The sequence below is a fragment of the Panthera pardus genome, unplaced genomic scaffold (genome assembly GCF_024362965.1).
Source record: "Panthera pardus isolate Hobbes unplaced genomic scaffold, ASM2436296v1 HiC_scaffold_20, whole genome shotgun sequence".
NCBI lineage: Eukaryota > Metazoa > Chordata > Mammalia > Carnivora > Felidae > Panthera > Panthera pardus.
The window spans coordinates 55,936,752-55,953,009 of NW_026526766.1; the positions used below are offsets into that span (position 1 = coordinate 55,936,752).

Genomic DNA, 16,258 nt, shown 5'->3' on the forward strand with positions numbered 1-16,258 from the left:
CAGAGCATAAACGGGGTGGGGGGGAGGGTCAGAGAGAGAGGGAGACACAGAATCTGAAACAGGCTCCAGGCACTGAACCATCAGCACAGAGCCTGACGCAGGGCTCGAACTCACAGATGGCGAGATCATGACCTGAGCTGAAGTCAGACGCTTAACCGACTGAGTCACCCAGGCGCCCGGCCTCAAGCCTCTTTAAAAAAGCCCAACTTCCAAGCCCAAGAGTTCAGAAGGTCTCTGGAGATCTTCTAGGCCAAACTTCTCACTTTGATGAAGAGAAATGGAGGTTATGAGGCATCAAGCGACTTGTCCAGGGTCATGTAGAATGTCAGTGGCAGGCCTGGCCTCGAACCCATGAGTGGAGGCAGAGTGAAATGTGTATTCAGAGAATCAGTTCTCTCTCCTTCCCAGACCACCTTCCCCTTGCCCACAACCCAGGTAGGGAGCTGAGGCTGGCTTATTTGATGCTTTTAATACCATTATTTGTGTTACACGATACACAACCAAGGATGATGGTCAATACTGCAATGCAAATGTTAAAAAAAATATTATACACGGCTCATGTCTTCCACACACCTTCCTAGAAATAAATTAGTGAGCACGGAGAAACCTGGCTGGTTGGCAGCCAGAGCTGAGGGTGGAGGGAGTGTTAAGGCAGTATCTACAAGGGGGAAGGATGACAGGGGGGCAAGCTAAGGCCTCGATTCCTCCCCTCCAACATCCCAGATAGGGAAGGAGGGAACCACACACTCTCCTAGACCCAGAAGGTGCTGGTTGCCAGCTTCCTACTTCTCTCCACCACTTGTACACTGCCTCAGTTGGAAGCCCTTGCCTGCCAGGGAACTGGTATGTCCTGTGGGTAGGGAGCTTTTCCCTGATTTCTCAGGGCCAGAGAGGTTGAGCAGTGGGCCAGTCACAGAGCAAGTCAGCAGCAAAGGCAGTAATCTATATGAGCCCTCATGGGGGCCCTGTCCAGAAAAGAGGAGGTACCCATGTTCTAGAAGGGTGAATCAGGGAGCCCAGGGTGATGGTAGTAGTGGTAGGAAGCTTGGCTCTGGGGCCCAGATGACAGGATGGGGATGCTGACCAGGATGGGAGAGATAGGCTCAGATGGGGGCCAGTACGAACCCTGTAGGCCCTGCAAGTGCCTTCTTGTTCTTGCCTCCCTTTGGCATTTTCTTACCACTTAACCAGGGTCGCTGCTAGAGGAGGTAGGGATGGGTTGGAGGAACTGAAGGTAGAGAGCTGCACCTCAAAACTTTGGAGTTGGCAGTCCATAGGTGTGGTGCGCAGAGAGGTGCTACCCTTCCTAAGCCAGCAGCCTCATTCTTTCTTCTCACTACCTTCCCCCTCCTTCAGCTCCCATCTCCCAGGAATGGCATCCAGGGAGTGGGCTGTACATGTGTCCTCTTGCATGCTTGCAGCACGTGAGTGGTACATATGAGAGTGGATACACCAACATGTGTGGGTTGTCAGCATGGAGGGATGGGGAGTGTATACCCTGGTCCTGGGATATGGGGCTTGTGGGCATGAAACCTGAGCAGTCTTAGGCTATCTGTGCTTTCATTTTTCTTCACACAGGGGCAGGTCTACATTGCCCAGTTGGCGGGGGTGGGGAGTAGTGGGTGGGCCTGGTAACCTCCTCGCTCTTGATTTTCATCCTCAGCTTTTCTGCCCTCTCCCCCCGACCAGCACCAGCAGCAGAAGCAGCAGTACACACATTCTGACTCACAGACACTGCACAGAGTTACACACACAACATATACCCTCCCACACATACATGTTCACAGACACACATACATGTATTCCCAAAAAGATCCCAAACATACACAGGTCCCTTAGGAACTTCCCCTCTCCTTTTCACACAGACATACAACTCAGGATGCCCATGAGGTGCATTCAAAGACACATAGAGACCTTCCTACACACCTCCATGGAAATTCCTATGAAGAAATTCCTTTAGGTTTGAAAAGATCTTAAAAATAATTTCAGACACTGCTCATTTTACAGTTGAGGAAACTGAAGTCCAGAGAACACAAGTGACTTGCTGAAGATCACAGAAAGGGTGCCAGAGCCAGGGCCACAACCCCAGCCTCTGACTCCAGGTCCAGGGCTCTCAGTCCACTGCTGAGCAGCCTCTTACACTGTTAACAGACCACACAGTCACTTCCCCACCATGGACACTCACATCTGTGACAGAAACAGACCTCTCCCAACACATAGACACAGATACATGCCCTGCCAGCCTCAGACACACACCCATTCTGCCAGGTTCTCCCTACCGTAAACCTGCAATGCAACCACTATATTCTCCTAAACTTGCTTCCTTGAAGATTCTTACTAGGAAGCAGCATTTTGGGATCTTGGGCTAGAGAGAGATGGGAATGGGGCATTCGGGGCCCAGCCTTACCTCCGGCTTCCAGGCTGGGATGGAGACCAATGAACAGAAGCATAGGGGATGGGAGGAGTCGGCAGAGAAATAGATGCAGTGGTTGGGGGGTGGGTGAGGACAGATCATATCACCCCAAACTCTGGCCTATCTCTAAGGCCCACCTTACCCTCCTCCATGACCCAGAGAGTAAGGAATGGGGTGAATGGGGCAAAAAGGAGGAAGAAGGCAGTGATTCTATGGATGGGGCAGCTTTGCCAGGCTTCCCATCTGGAGATGAGGGGGAAACACAAAAAGTTATATGGGCCGGCAGGGGGCATGTGGAAGGGGCTCTGAGGTGCTGGGCCCTGCTCCCACAGCCCTGGACCTTTCTTCCTCCCAACCCCTTTCCTTGTCAGGCTGGGCTGGGGGACTCATGGCTTCACTGGGGTGGGGCCAAGCCCCTGGCTTCGTGATCCCTCCCCCACTCATTAGTGTTGTCCTCCCTGATGTCTAGTCCTTTCTCTCCCCTACCCCACTACAGCTTTGGGGAGGCGGGGCAGGGTGCTGGGCAAGGTCCCCCAAGTAACTGAACAAACAGCCCCCACCGCTCCTCAGCCCCCCGGGATGGAGAAAGACCCGGTTTTGGTTTCTCCGGCTCCATGAACACACAGAGGTACACGTCCTACCATAGGAGGAAGCAATGACTGTTACGAGGTTGGCGGCTGTAGGGGGCACAGGGCCGGGGACAGGCAGAAGAGCTGGGGAGGGGTTGGCCCCTACCCTGTCCAGCCTGACCCTCGGGGGCCCTGCCCCAGGCGGCCGCAAATGCCCCGCCCGCTACTGAATATGGCAGGCGGTGGAGGACGTGGCCTGGCAGCACATGCAGGTGGGGTTCACGGACTTGGGGGGGATGAGGTCCAGGTCCTCGTCATCAGGTATCTCATCTAACCGGTAGCCGTCCTTCAGCAGCTGGATGTTCAAATCTTGGTTGATCTGCTGTAGACAAAGGGGAGGGAGGTCAGGCTCAGGGCAATCCCGAGGCACCACCCACAGCCGGCTGCATCCCCAGGCCAACTGCACCTAACTCAGTCCCATCCCAGATCACCGAAACGCCTGGCTTTGCCACTCCTTAGGCCCCAGCCTAAGTTCTGGTCTCACTTCTTACAGGTACATCCTGGACGCCCCACCTCTCTACAAAGGGCATCCCATTCTTGGGGCAACTTCTGTCTCTATTTGGCTGACCCCCATAAAGCATAGCCTGTATTTCACACTCCATTCTGTTTAATAACCCTGTTCTAACCCCAGGCTCAAGCCCTGCCCCTAAAACTGGGCTCTCCACACTTGAGACCAGTGTTTTAACAGCCTCCAGGTTCTTTTGGACACTGTCCCACCCCAGGCCCTGCCCCATTATGCCCCACCCCCATGAGGCTCCACCTAGCTTTGCCCACTGCTCCCCTCAGGGTGTGATTTGGTGTTGGTTGCACCCCCTTTTCTGGATGGAGGTGGTCCTGCTCAGGTGTGTGGAGGGCCCTAAGGAGTGGGGCCTCACCTCAGCAGAGGAGTAGCCAGAAGAGGAATATCTGGACATGTCAAAGTCATCATCGCTGGTGGTGGAAAAAAGAAGACAGAGAGGTAGTGATTCCCTGATATTAAATATTAAAACTCCCTGCATCCTACCTCCTAACCCATTAGTCAATACCTAATACCCCTCCCCTATGCTTTCAAATAACAGATCTAAATAAAAATTGTGCTTGCCGCACAAATGCTCAGCTTCCCTAGCCCCACCCTTCTAAAATTGCCACCCTTAACCTCCTCCTAAATAGAGCTGTACACACTTTGCCCCCATCCTGTCACCTTTTTTCTAGTCTCAAACCTCCCATGGCTTGTTGGGTTTTCCCAAAGTTCAAGTGTAGCCAGGTGTGTTCCCAGCAGCAGGGAACATCGAATCAGGGCCTATTCAAGGGGGCAGCTATTGGATCACTTGTCCCAGGATAGCATCAGACTGTACCAATCCCCTTTTCCTCTCTCTGCTCTTCCCACCTCCAGATAAAAAATTCCATTCCCTGGAGGATTCATCCTTGGAGAGCTCCTGGCTATCTGAGGAACAACCCAATTGTTCTGACAATATAGCAGGTATGTCCTGTACAGCCCACTTGTATGTTCACACAAGTTTCTGTGGCTTTCCTGGCTGCCCCAACATCCCCATACACACCTGTCCGTGTCAAGGGCGACCAGTGGCTTTTCATCTGGGCTCTGGTCAAGCGAAGAGTAGCCTTTATTGGGGACGACAAGCCTGGGTAGAAAATTTAGGGGATTGGATTGGCAACTGGAGCATGTAGCCTGGTGAGGAACAGGGTTAGGCCCTGACCCACCACTCCCCCCTGTCCCTTGGATCCTGTTGAGACTCTCCTCTCAGAGAGGAACTGGGACTGAGGAGGGAGGGAAGAAGGAGAAGCGTAGGACCAGCAGACATAAATGTTGACTGGCAGGGTCCAGGTGGGATTGGGGGGCCTCTACCTTGTCCGGGCCATGACATTGTTCTTCTTGGGTTGCTGGTTGACGGGACTACCCATGCTGCCATTCTTCAGAGAGCCCTTCCGGGCCAGCTCCCGCTGCTTCTCTGCAGGAGAACATGGGAAGGAAGCTGTGTCCTGCTCCCAGGGCCACCCTACCTCACTGCTCAGGGCTGGCTGGGCTGGGCCTCCATTGTGAAACCCCTTCCTTCTCTAGGAACTGAGGCAGGGATCCCAACTACAGGCCCTGCTGCTTGGTGGAGACAGTACTTGGCCCTGCACAACCTGAGGCAGATAGTGAGGGGCAACAGGAAGAGGCTGACTCCTGTCTTCCAGGAGCTATACTCCAATGTGGGGCAGTTAGTGTGTGCTTGATGCCAAAGAAAGGCTGGAGAGGGAGTGATGAAGGAGAAGGATGGAGAAGTCAAGGCTTCTTGCAGAGGAGAGAGGACAGCATTTTAAGAAGGAGGGATTGCATATACAAAAATGCATTTAGAAGTGAAGAGAATAAGTATGGGTCCAGATGGGATGGAGGAGTGAAGTTGGAGGGAGGTCAGGTTAGAAAATTAGGATACATTTACTCAGGCATTTATTCAAAAACCATCTATCACCATTATGTCTTAGGTCCTGTGCTAAGGGGTTGGGGGCTCTGGTTACAACCCAGAGCATGAAGGCCTTGAATGCCAGACAGGAGTTTGGCATTAATGCAGAAGCCAAATGAGCAACTGAAATTGTTGAGTGAGAGGGGCAGAATGTGGCTAGCTGGGTGAGGGGCAGGAGGCTGGGGGGCTCCTCTGGCTATACTTCTGACTGTGGTGCCAGCCTCTGAGTTCTCCAAGGCTCTAGAGTCTACCAGATCCATGGAGCTGGTCACCAGGTGACCCTCTGCCTAGTATGTGGCACTGTTACCAGTAGCCAGTAGCTGCCTGGGTCCTGAAGGAGGCCTGTCTACCCTTTCCTATTCATCTTAAGCCCAGATGTGGAAAAAGGGATGATGAGTGGAGAGGGATACTAGGGGAAAGCTCTCATAAAATAACTACTAGCTCCAGAGAAGAAGGATGGAATGGGAATTTCCAGCTACTGTGACTCTGAAATTTCCCCTGATCTCCATGTCTCTTAGTCTCTCATATCTCAGTCTCTGACCCTCTCTCTGCCACTGCTCATCTGATTCCAGTTTTTTCCCAGCTTCTTTCCAGCAGGCAGCAGCTGCCATTACCATTCCATGACTCTAGGGGGTGCAATTTGCCTTAAAGTTCCCAGTGGTGATTATCATGAGTCCAACTGGGATGAGGTCGTGAATTTTCATGAGGAGCTTTGGTGGTAATATAATGGGGAGGGGAAAAAAAGTGTTATTTTAAAAGCATGTTTGAAATAGTGAAAAAATGCAAACAATAAACTGGAAAAACCAAACTATGGACTACTGTGCAACCATTTAAAAGTGTGAAGTTAGGGGCACCTGGGTAGGTCAGTCAGTTAAGCATCTGACTCTTGATATTGGCTCAGGTCGTGATCTCATGGTGGTGGGATAGAACCCTGCATCAGGCTCTGTGCTGGGTGTGGAGCCTGCTTGGGATTCTCTTTCCCTCTCTCTGCCCCTCTGCTGCTCATGAGTGTGCATGTGTGCGTGCTTTCTCTCTCAAAATAAAAAAATAAACTTAAAAAAAAGTGTGAACTTAATCTCTATATACTGACATTGGCAGGGGCTCCAAGGCATTAAGTGAAAAACAGAAACAAAAAATGTTTTGGAAAAATGTGTACAGTATGATACCACTTGTGTTAAAATAGAAAATAAAACAAGAAAAACTAAAAAGGCTTAGAATGATTGTCTCTGGGAAGGAGAATGTGGTGAGGGAGAGTAAAAGGAGAAGTTAAAATACTTGTTAAACAGTAATGAACAAATAAAACTGGTTGCAGTTTGAGTCTGGTGTCTTGGGAAGATGAACAAATTCCACTGAGAGAACTGTTCTCTTGTTTAGAAAAACAGCATGAGGAGATCCCTGGATATAGTCTGGAATGAGAGAAGCAAGGTAAAAAACAAAAACAAAACAAAAGCAAAAACAAAAATACACCAAACACACACACACACACCACCACCACCACCACCACCACCACCACCACCACAACAACAAAAACCCAAAAGCTGAATAAAAGAATAGTATTCTGTGAAAAGGAGTTCTGGCAGCTACAGAGGGAGAAGTTTTACAATGAATGGGGAAAGGCTCCCAGGACCGAGGAAAGGTCCAGCATTTGGCGGGCAGCTGGAGTCTGAGGAGAAAATGGCCAAAAGGATGGCAGGGATGGCAGAGAAGTTTTGAAGGATACTGATATGTTGTATTTAATTATAAACTCCTTCCTGGATGCACTGTGTTGTAATTTCTCTTCATGAAACCAAACTTTAGTAAGTCTTATAGCAGTAGCCTTTGGTGAACAAAATTTTGGTCCCTGAAGGGAGAAAGGCAGTGTTAGGTGTAGGGTGAAGTGAGAACAGCAGCTGCAGGAGGTAGGGGCAGTGCTTGGGAGCCAAGTGACTTCAAAGAAGCAGGCTGCAACAGAGACTGATTTCAGAGTGGACATGAAATAAACCCCCAAGGGTAAGGGGGTACAGAGATATTTGGGCTTACTGAAAAACCAAGGGAAACCCCCCTCCAAACAGGAGCCAGCTAGACCTTGAGATCTCTGGATGGGTGAGGAAGAAATGGGGAGAGGATCTCAGTTTCTAGATTTTGGGATCCTTATTCCTTTCTACCCCTTAAACGTAGTAACTGACACCCTGCTTCTAAGGCAGCTTCTTCCCAGCCTTGTGTAGTGTTTGGTGGAACTTCTAATCCTCTATCTGGGGTTCCATGGGAGCTATCCCCGGAACACCTGGAGTCTTCTTGGCCTCAGAGATGCCTCCTAGAGCTTCAGGCACTGCAGAGGACTATGACTTCCTTCTTTGCCTTGCAGGAGATAAGGTGTCTGGTAGTGCCAATGACTTGGTGGCTTGAGTCTTGGAATCATCTAGTCTGAGTTGGTTTATTTGTGTCACCTCATTGCAGACCCAGCCCAGAGCACCTTGTCCACTCCCCACAGCTCCCTCACCCCCCAGACACACTCACCCAGCTTCACTTGGAGCGGGGATGGTTTGTAATTCATGGCTACTGACTCACCCTCCCGGGCGTCACAGTCCCCGTCTGAGATGGAGGCGGCGGCTGGGTCCTGTGAGGAGAAAGCAGAGACAGAATTGTTAGGAAGTGAAAAGGGGCTGCTCTCAGCCCTGAAGCTGGTCCTCCCACCCATACTTTGGGGGCATTAACTCCTGGAAGTAGGCAGGCGATTTGAGGAGGGAAGGGCAGACCCATACACCCTGGAAGGAAGACCCTGAACTGGGTAAAGAGCCATGAATCTCAGCCCCACTTACACTCACCTGGGTGTCTTTCTTCTAAGTCCTGTGTGATCCAGCCTCCTCTTAGAAAGCCTACTGTGATTCCTTTAACCCACAGGATCTCTTTGTTCAACCTCCCATACTAATTGCCCTGTTCTTCAGAGCTCTTCTTATGCAGTTGTTTGGTAAGGTATTTTCAAGTTGCTATGAGTTTAAGTCTGGATAAAGGTCAGAGTAGATGCTCCCTAAGATAGACTTTCTTTTTCTAGCATTGTATGGGTCCCTTCACAGGATCCAGAGAACGGACTAGGCAAGCCAGGCCAGACTTTAAGGCTGCAGCCACTGGACAAAAAGAATTCTCATGAGGACTTCTCCATTTCACAGATAAGTCCTAAACAGTATCTCCTGGAGAACCTGAAATGTTGGCCGGGTATGGTAGGTTAGAAGATGAATAACAAGCAAATTAGCTGGTGACCAGTTAGTCTTATGCTGCTCAGTAATCCAGCCTCACTGTTTCCTCTAAAACATGCCAAACCTCTACTACAAGGTCCAGGGCCCTGGCTTACCCTGCTTTAGTCCGTTGGAAGGGGCTGGAGTCATTCACATTCTCCCTGAGAAACTGCCTAGGACTAAAGAATGGTATGCCCAAGGTCTGAAAATTGCACAGTGTACCCAAGGCTGTGCCTGTTCTGCTTCTGGAGATGCAGACAGCAGACAGACAGGTAGAATGCCCCAGGACTGGTCCTACAGTGTCAGGTTCAGGGATCTGAGTGACCCAGCAAGGGAAGGACATATAACCATTATGGTAGCTTCTGTTGCATTTAGAATGAGATGGGGGGATGAAAACATGCTTGTCATCAAGGGGAAAAGAAAAAGTCTAGAATGTTTGGGAGGGAAATCTTGGCCTTGCCTGTGTTCCTTCAGGCCATCCAGAGAGACCCTGGATGGGCTGTTGTCACCACAGTGGTTTGTGAGCTCCTGAGGGCAGAACCTGGGCCTCTTTCCTCTACTCGGACCCCCACCCCTTAGCTGGTATTGTAGGGGACAGGGCTCAGAAAAAGTGGGGTGATGCAGTGCCTCCATCTCAGGCAACTTCTCATGCTGTAGTCCTCTCCAATCCTTTATTCTCTGCTTCCTTGTCTCAGTTCCTTCTTGAGAGACTCCTTAGGGATAGCACTTGTCCCCTTGTCCCCTGAAAACTTGGAGAAGCAGGCCTCTAGTGGTCCTGACATACCTCTCTGCAGCCAAAACAGCTCTGAGGTGCTACCTGCAGGGGGCATGAAGACTTGACAGCTGGGTTCTGGCTTTCCCCTTAGGCCATAGGTAGGACTCACTCTCAAAGCAGACTGATGGCTTCTTAAAGGGTAAAGCCAATAAACATGCCTGAGGGACCCTACCAGGGAAGCATTGGCACCTTTCCAATTTCCTTAGTCACATTACTTTTTCTGTAGCACTTCTCACATGATACACATATCCCATCCATTTGGATATGGTTTCCTCTTCTGGCTTTGAGGACACTGTTCTCCTTCACTCATGTTGCCTCCTTAACCATCATTTTCATCTTGTCCCACAGCCCTTTGTCTCTTCCACAGAGTCCTGCCCTCAGCCCACCACTCTCTCCTTGGGGAGCCCTGATGTCTTCTACAGTTTGCATTAACATTCTAAATCTATGGACTTCCCAATCATGCATCTTCTCTGTAACGCTCCCATCAATCCATATAAGTCCACTGTCCTTTCCCTGGGGCTGACTTTAAACACATGAACCCCTCAGACACCTCTCCCTCTTCAGTCCAGATGAGTTCATCAGAGTTGCTTCTCTTGGGCTGGAGGTACTAGATGGAAATGGTAACATTGGAAGGAGACTATGCAGAGGATAGAGTTTTAGTGGGGCCTGGGAAGCTGTTGAGCAATTCTGGTCACAGAGAGCCACATTTGGTCCTTGCCACCACTGGGCAGGTCTTGGTGGCTTTTGATCCCTGAGAGAAACCACCAGTTCCTTTGGGTTATAAGCCAGGGTGCAGAACCCTAAGCTTGAGAAGTCCTGTGCAAAGTCCACCATACAGCATCTCACCTGTCACTGGCCACGATAGGCCATCTTAGTGGCAAGAACAAAGATATCTGGCACTGTGCCTGAAAATTCAAGCCTTTACTGTGGGCTTCCTGTATGTCTTCCCTGAGAAATACAGTCAATGCACCATGACCATCACATGGAAATGTAATCAGGTTAAATGTGAAATATTCATGAATGTTAAGTATCAGAGAAAATCCAGGCAGAAGGAAATGTCTGGCTCCAAGAAATCAGGGAGAATTTAAAATGCCCCCCAAGGACATCTGACAGGAGTTAGCTAGATCCAGGAACTAGAGTGAGGATTAGCAAAATTATTAAACACTCAGCAGAGACAGACATTGAAATGCATCTCTAACAGCAACCCATGTTTCTGCAACCCTTCAAACAAATTCTCCACAGACTGCAGAAATGATTAATAGCCCAGTCTCACTGTTTCTGGGACAGGATATATAGGCTAATGGCCAGTGCAAAGCCAGTATAATTAGAGGAAGGCAAAAGTGCTAGGAGAATCCTTAGAGTTAGCCTGGTCCAGTGATTTTCATTAAACTGTGTTCCCTGAACCCTGTGCCGTGGGTGGGGCTGAGTCCAAGAACGAAGCAAGAGTATGGAGAATGGAGATACTCTTTTATTTCATTTATATACTAGCCTTTCTGTAAAATTTTGGTTGGAGAAACAGTTCTCCTGCTTAAAAAAAAATTAAAATCCATTAATTTTTTTTTAACGTTTATTTATTTTTGAGACAGAGAGAGACAGAGCATGAACGGGGGAGGGTCAGAGAGAGAGAGAGACACAGAATCGGAAGCAGGCTCCAGGCTCTGAGCCATCAGCCCAGAGCCCGACGCGGGGCTCAAACCCATGGACCGTGAGATCGTGACCTGAGCTGAAGTCGGAGGCTTAACCGACTGAGCCACCCAGGCGCCCCAAAATCCATTAATTTGAGGTGCCTGACAGGGTCAGTCAGCAGAGCATGCAACTGTATTTTTTTTTAATTTTTTAAATGTTTATTTATCTTGAGAGAGAGAGAGAGAGAGAGAGAGAAACAGAGCACGAGTGGGGGAGGGGCAGAGAGAGAGGGAGACACAGAATCCAAAGCAGGCTCCAGGCTCCAAGCTGTCAGCACAGAGTCCTATGCAGGGCTCGAACCCACGAACCATGAGATCATGACCTGAGCCAAAGTCAGACGCTTAACCAACTGAGTCAACCAGATGCCCCTAGAGCATGCGACTCTTAATCTCGGGGTTGTGAGTTCAAACCCCACAATGGGTATAGAGATTACTTAAAAATAAAATCTTCATTCACTATATGTTGACTAATTTGGATGTAAATTAAAAACAATAAAAAGTTGGGGCGCCTGGGTGGCTCAGTCGGTTAAGCGTCTGACTTCGACTCAGGTCATGATCTCACGGTCCGTGGGTTCGAGCCCCGCGTCGGGCTCTGTGCTGACAGCTCGGAGCCTGGAGCCTGTTTCAGATTCTGTGTCTCCCTGTCTCTCTGGCCCTCCAGTTCATGCTCTGTCTCTCTCTGTCTCAAAAATAAATAAACGTTTAAAAAAAAAAAAAAACAATAAAAAGTTAAATTAAAAAAATAAAATCTTCAAAAATCCATTGATTTAATCCAATCTGGTCCTTTAAAATGTTTTATTATGGAAATTATTAAACTTACACAAAAGTAGAGAAAATAACAGTGAGATCCTGGGTACTTATCACCTTCAACAAATTCAACTCATCAACTCATTTTTTTTTTTTAATAAATCTTGACTCCTCCATTTACTGGCTATGTGATCTGGGTGTCCGTTTCCTTATTTATAAATGGGACTAATTTTAATACCTATGTCAAATGTTCTTGTGAGGTTAAAATGAGTTAATATATGTAAGCACTTCAGTATAGTACATATTGAGTAATACATCTGTGCTAGTTATAAAGTTATTAGTACAGGTTCCATAAGGCCCACACAATCATGGACAGCATGTTCTAGGGGTGACTGGCTCACAGATGCAACCCTAGCATCACACAAGTTGGGTCCTAGATTATGTGGGGAGGTATTTATGGAAAAAGTACTCCCTCCAGAGGATGAGGAGGGGCCTGACCAGGGAGCATTCTGCTTTCTCTCTCTCCTTACTCTAACATGCAACATTTTCTTCAGTTATTTATCAATGGCAGGCCTGTGGTTCATAAATATAAATGGAAAAGGGCCCCATCCTTAGGGAGCTCCCAATAATTATCAACAGTGTCAAAAAACCAGTTGAGTCCCAGAAGATACAGACAATGTTTGGAAATAAGGAAGTCATAGGTGGCCTCAAAACAGTTTTAGTTGAAGAGTAGGAACAGAATCCAGATTATAGAGGATTTAGGAAGGAATAGGAAAAGAGAAAGCAGAAAGAGTGAACATGAATATTTTTTCAAGGAGCTAGATGGAGAAGAGAAGGAATGAGAATAAATGACAGTCAGAGGGAACTCTGGAGTTGAAGAATTTCTTTGAAACTGTGGGACACCTGACCAATGTCCTAGATGGAGGGGAAGGAAGCTAGGTAGAAAAGGAGATGTTTGGTAGGTCATGGTCTTTGAGGAGGAGATGGAAACAGAGCCTTGGACCAGAGGAGGAAGGCTACTTACTGAAATGGAAGATGGGTGAATATGAGTGAGGGATGCAAATAACATGGAGGCAGAAAGGCGGGTAGAAAGTTAAGGGAGTTCATTCCTAAAAGCCTAGATAGGTAAAGGAAGGGTTTGAATAGTAAGAGGTTGGGGGGAAAGGGGGTACTTGATGACTAGCCGGAAGTGTAGGGAGATCAGACTGGCTGGGCTTCTAGCATCTTTTCACCTGCCCTTGATCTAGTTGCCAGGATGAAAAACGCTCTCCGTGGTGCTGAACAATTTTGCCTTTGTCTTGCAGACTGCATGAGTGAGTCGAGGTAGAGACACAATTCAATTTTAGCTTTCCCACAAGAAAGGTAACCTCTGTCCTCACCCCCAAGCATTAATTCTTGGGAAAATGAAAACTGAAATACATTCAATGGGTCAAGGTGAAGTTAACCAAAAAGAAGGAAGGATTTTTATGCTACAGCTAGAGTTTGAGAGCTTAAATTGGTCCTGTGATTAACTGAGACTTATCTGTTTCCTTAAACAACTTGATAGAATTCATTACCAAAAACAAGTACCACCAAGCTGTAGTATTTTGTGGTGACTCTCATCGAGAGAACCAAAATGGGGAAGAGTTCTGCTCACCCCAGGCCTAATAACAATCATAGCCTAGCCATGGCAAGCTTAATAGATTTTTCTATTATAAAGTAATATGTGCTAACTTTCTCAAAAATAATTTTTAGTTTCACTACCTTGAGACAACCTCTGTAAATGTCCTAGTATATTTAAGTCTTGTGTGCATACCACAGTAGCAACACTCTGGGGTTTCCCTCTCTGGAAGCTGGTGTTTCTCCTCATAGTCCACAGGGGTGGGTTCCAGGTCCCACCCTTGCTTGGACCAGGTGGAGCCAATCAGGGTCTCCCCCAGAATAGGAAGTGGGACCAAGAGGAGAGGTAAAGCTCAAGACTGTAGATTAGGTAGTAGAGAAAGCCACTGGGCAGGGAGATAAGAATAAAGCTGATGTTCAGAAAGAAGCAAACACAAGAGATAGAGAAAGTCCTTCAGAGGCTCTGGTTGTAGAACTTCCTCTGCCCTTCTAAGGTTTGTAGGGCACATCTACCCTTGAATACTATGAGAAATCCTAGTGTCCTTATAGTCTAGTTTCATTTAAAAGAATTTTTTTAATGTTTATTTATTTTTGACAGAGAGAGAGACAGAGCATGAGCGGGGGAGGGGCAGAGAAAGAGGGAGACACAGAATCCAAAGCAGGCTCCAGGCTCTGAGCTGTCAGCACAGAGCCCAATGTGGGGCTCGAACTCACAGACCGCGAGATAATGACCTGAGCCGAAGTTGGATGCTCAACCGACCAAGTCACCTAGGCACCCCTAGTTTCCTTTTTTAAAAATTTTGGGGGGCACCTGAGTGGCTCAGTCAGTTGAGCGTCTGGCTTCGGCTCAGGTCATGATCTCTCTGCTCCTGAGTTTGAGCCCGCATCCGGCTCTGTGCTGACAGTTCAGAGCCTGGAGCCTGTTTCAGATTCTGTGTCTCCCTCTCTCTCTTTGCCTCTCCCCCACTCACTTGGGGGAAAAAGAGAGAGCGAGAGACAGCACGCATGAGCGGGGGAGGGGCAGAGAGAGAGAGGGAGACACAGAATCCAAAGCAGGTTCCAGGCTCCAAACTGTCAGCACAGAGCCCGATGTGAGGTTTGAACTCACAACTATGAGATCGTGACCTGAGCTGAAGTTGGATGCTCAACTGACTGAGGCACCCAAGCACCCCTAGTCTACTTTTCTTTTTAGCTTAAACTAGTTTGAGTTGAATTCTGTCATTATAACACCTGCATAGAACAACATACAGAAAAATAACTGTATCTTATATTCTGTATTTTTGAAAATTAGTATTGGAATATAATCAACTATCCATATTTTTACATAGTTTTTGAAATCACCAATGTAATGGCCTTCATAAAGGGGATGTATAATAACTTTTTAACCATTCACTTATTTTGGACATTCAGATTGTTTGCAATTTTTCACTATTCTAAATAATACTAATGCTGAAATCCATATATATTTACATTTAGGGTAATTTCTTTTTTTTTTTAATGTTTTATTTATTTTTGAGACAGGGAGAGACAGAGCATGAACAGGGGAGGGTCAGAGAGAGGGAGACACAGAATCTGAAACAGGCTCCAGGCTCTGAGCTGTCAGCACAGAGCCCAACGCAGGGCTCGAACTCACGGACGACGAGATCATGACCTGAGCTGAAGTCGGCCGCTCAACTGACTGCGCCACCCAGGCACCCCTAGGGTAATTTCTTAAATAAAGTAGAATTACAAAGTCAAAAAGCAGGAGTAATTTTAAGATTCTTGATACATAGCATCAAACTGCTTTCCCAAAGGACTGTTCCAATTTACAATGCCTCTAGTCATGACAAAGGGCTATAGCTGGTTTTTAATATTTTATTTTTCACTGTGTGCCAGGAAATTTCAGGTCATCACATCTATCCATCATCTTATAAGAGAACTGTGCCTCAGTTCTTACTTACCTGGTTGCCTCTGGGGAAACTTCTTTCAAAGAATAGAATTCCCTCTGGAATGGAACCATCTGCCAGACAAAATATGCCTGACTTGAGGCCACCAATTAAGAATAAGAGGTGATAAGACTTTGTTACACTGAAGCTTGGGAAAAACTCTAAATGGGCACAGTACTGCCTGATGGCTGGCCACCATGCTTCAGCTCGTCCTTGGCCTGTGCCAGTACATCAGCTGTAGGAACCGTGACTAATTGCAGAGCCAGGAGGCAAACTTCACAGAATGAGTATCCCTTGCTTTCAGACTTGGGTTAAGAAAATTAACCAAAATGGCTCTGGAGTTAACCCACTGAGAATGGCAGCTCCTACTCCCTTACCCATTATTTAGTTTTCAAAAATAGCTCAGAAACTACTCAGGGGGGGAAAAAAAGATGGTGAAAGATCTGAAACTAGTACTGGGATGGTAAAGAACTAGATTCTTTTTTAAATGGGGAGACAAGAGGTCAGTGAATTAAAAAAAAAAAAAAAGATTTAGAATCCTGTTCTGCCTCCTTCATGGTTAGGATTTCTTGTCCTCGATTGATGTTCTGCTATTCCTCCCCACTCTTACTCCCCTGGAAACCCTATGACTAAAAAGCCTTTGTTTGGGAGAAAGGACAAATACCTCAACTCAGGGACACCCACTACAGCAGCTGTGGCTTGAGGGAAGCCTGTGCATAAAGGCCTAGGGGACAAGCCTCATGACCCAGGAGGTAGAAACCAGAGCCAGAAATTGAAAAATCTTGGTTCCTCTGGGAGGCCTCGCCTCACCTAGCTCCTGACTTTCATTCCT

At 47.7% G+C, this 16,258-nt stretch overlaps 1 protein-coding gene across 6 annotated transcripts in view; it reads right to left on the reverse strand.

Moving 5' to 3' along the window:
• Positions 1-450: 450 nt before the first annotated feature.
• The window catches only part of FAM219A (family with sequence similarity 219 member A), a 55,122-nt gene continuing 39,314 nt past the window's right edge, over positions 451-16,258 (reverse strand). For 2 of the 6 annotated variants that reach the window (XM_019424115.2, XM_019424113.2), the window contains exons 2-6: positions 8,031-8,079; positions 4,886-4,988; positions 4,581-4,661; positions 3,918-3,972; positions 451-3,364 (exon numbers count right to left, since the gene is read on the reverse strand). In XM_019424115.2, coding sequence (XP_019279660.1) covers positions 3,206-3,364; positions 3,918-3,972; positions 4,581-4,661; positions 4,886-4,988; positions 8,031-8,079 — 447 coding nt within the window. In that variant the 3' untranslated portion in view covers positions 451-3,205. Of the gene's footprint in view, positions 3,365-3,917; positions 3,973-4,580; positions 4,662-4,885; positions 4,989-7,979; positions 8,080-16,258 lie in introns of all 6 variants that reach the window. The other 4 variants (XM_019424112.2, XM_019424109.2, XM_019424114.2 and 1 more) reach the window with 3 other exon arrangements.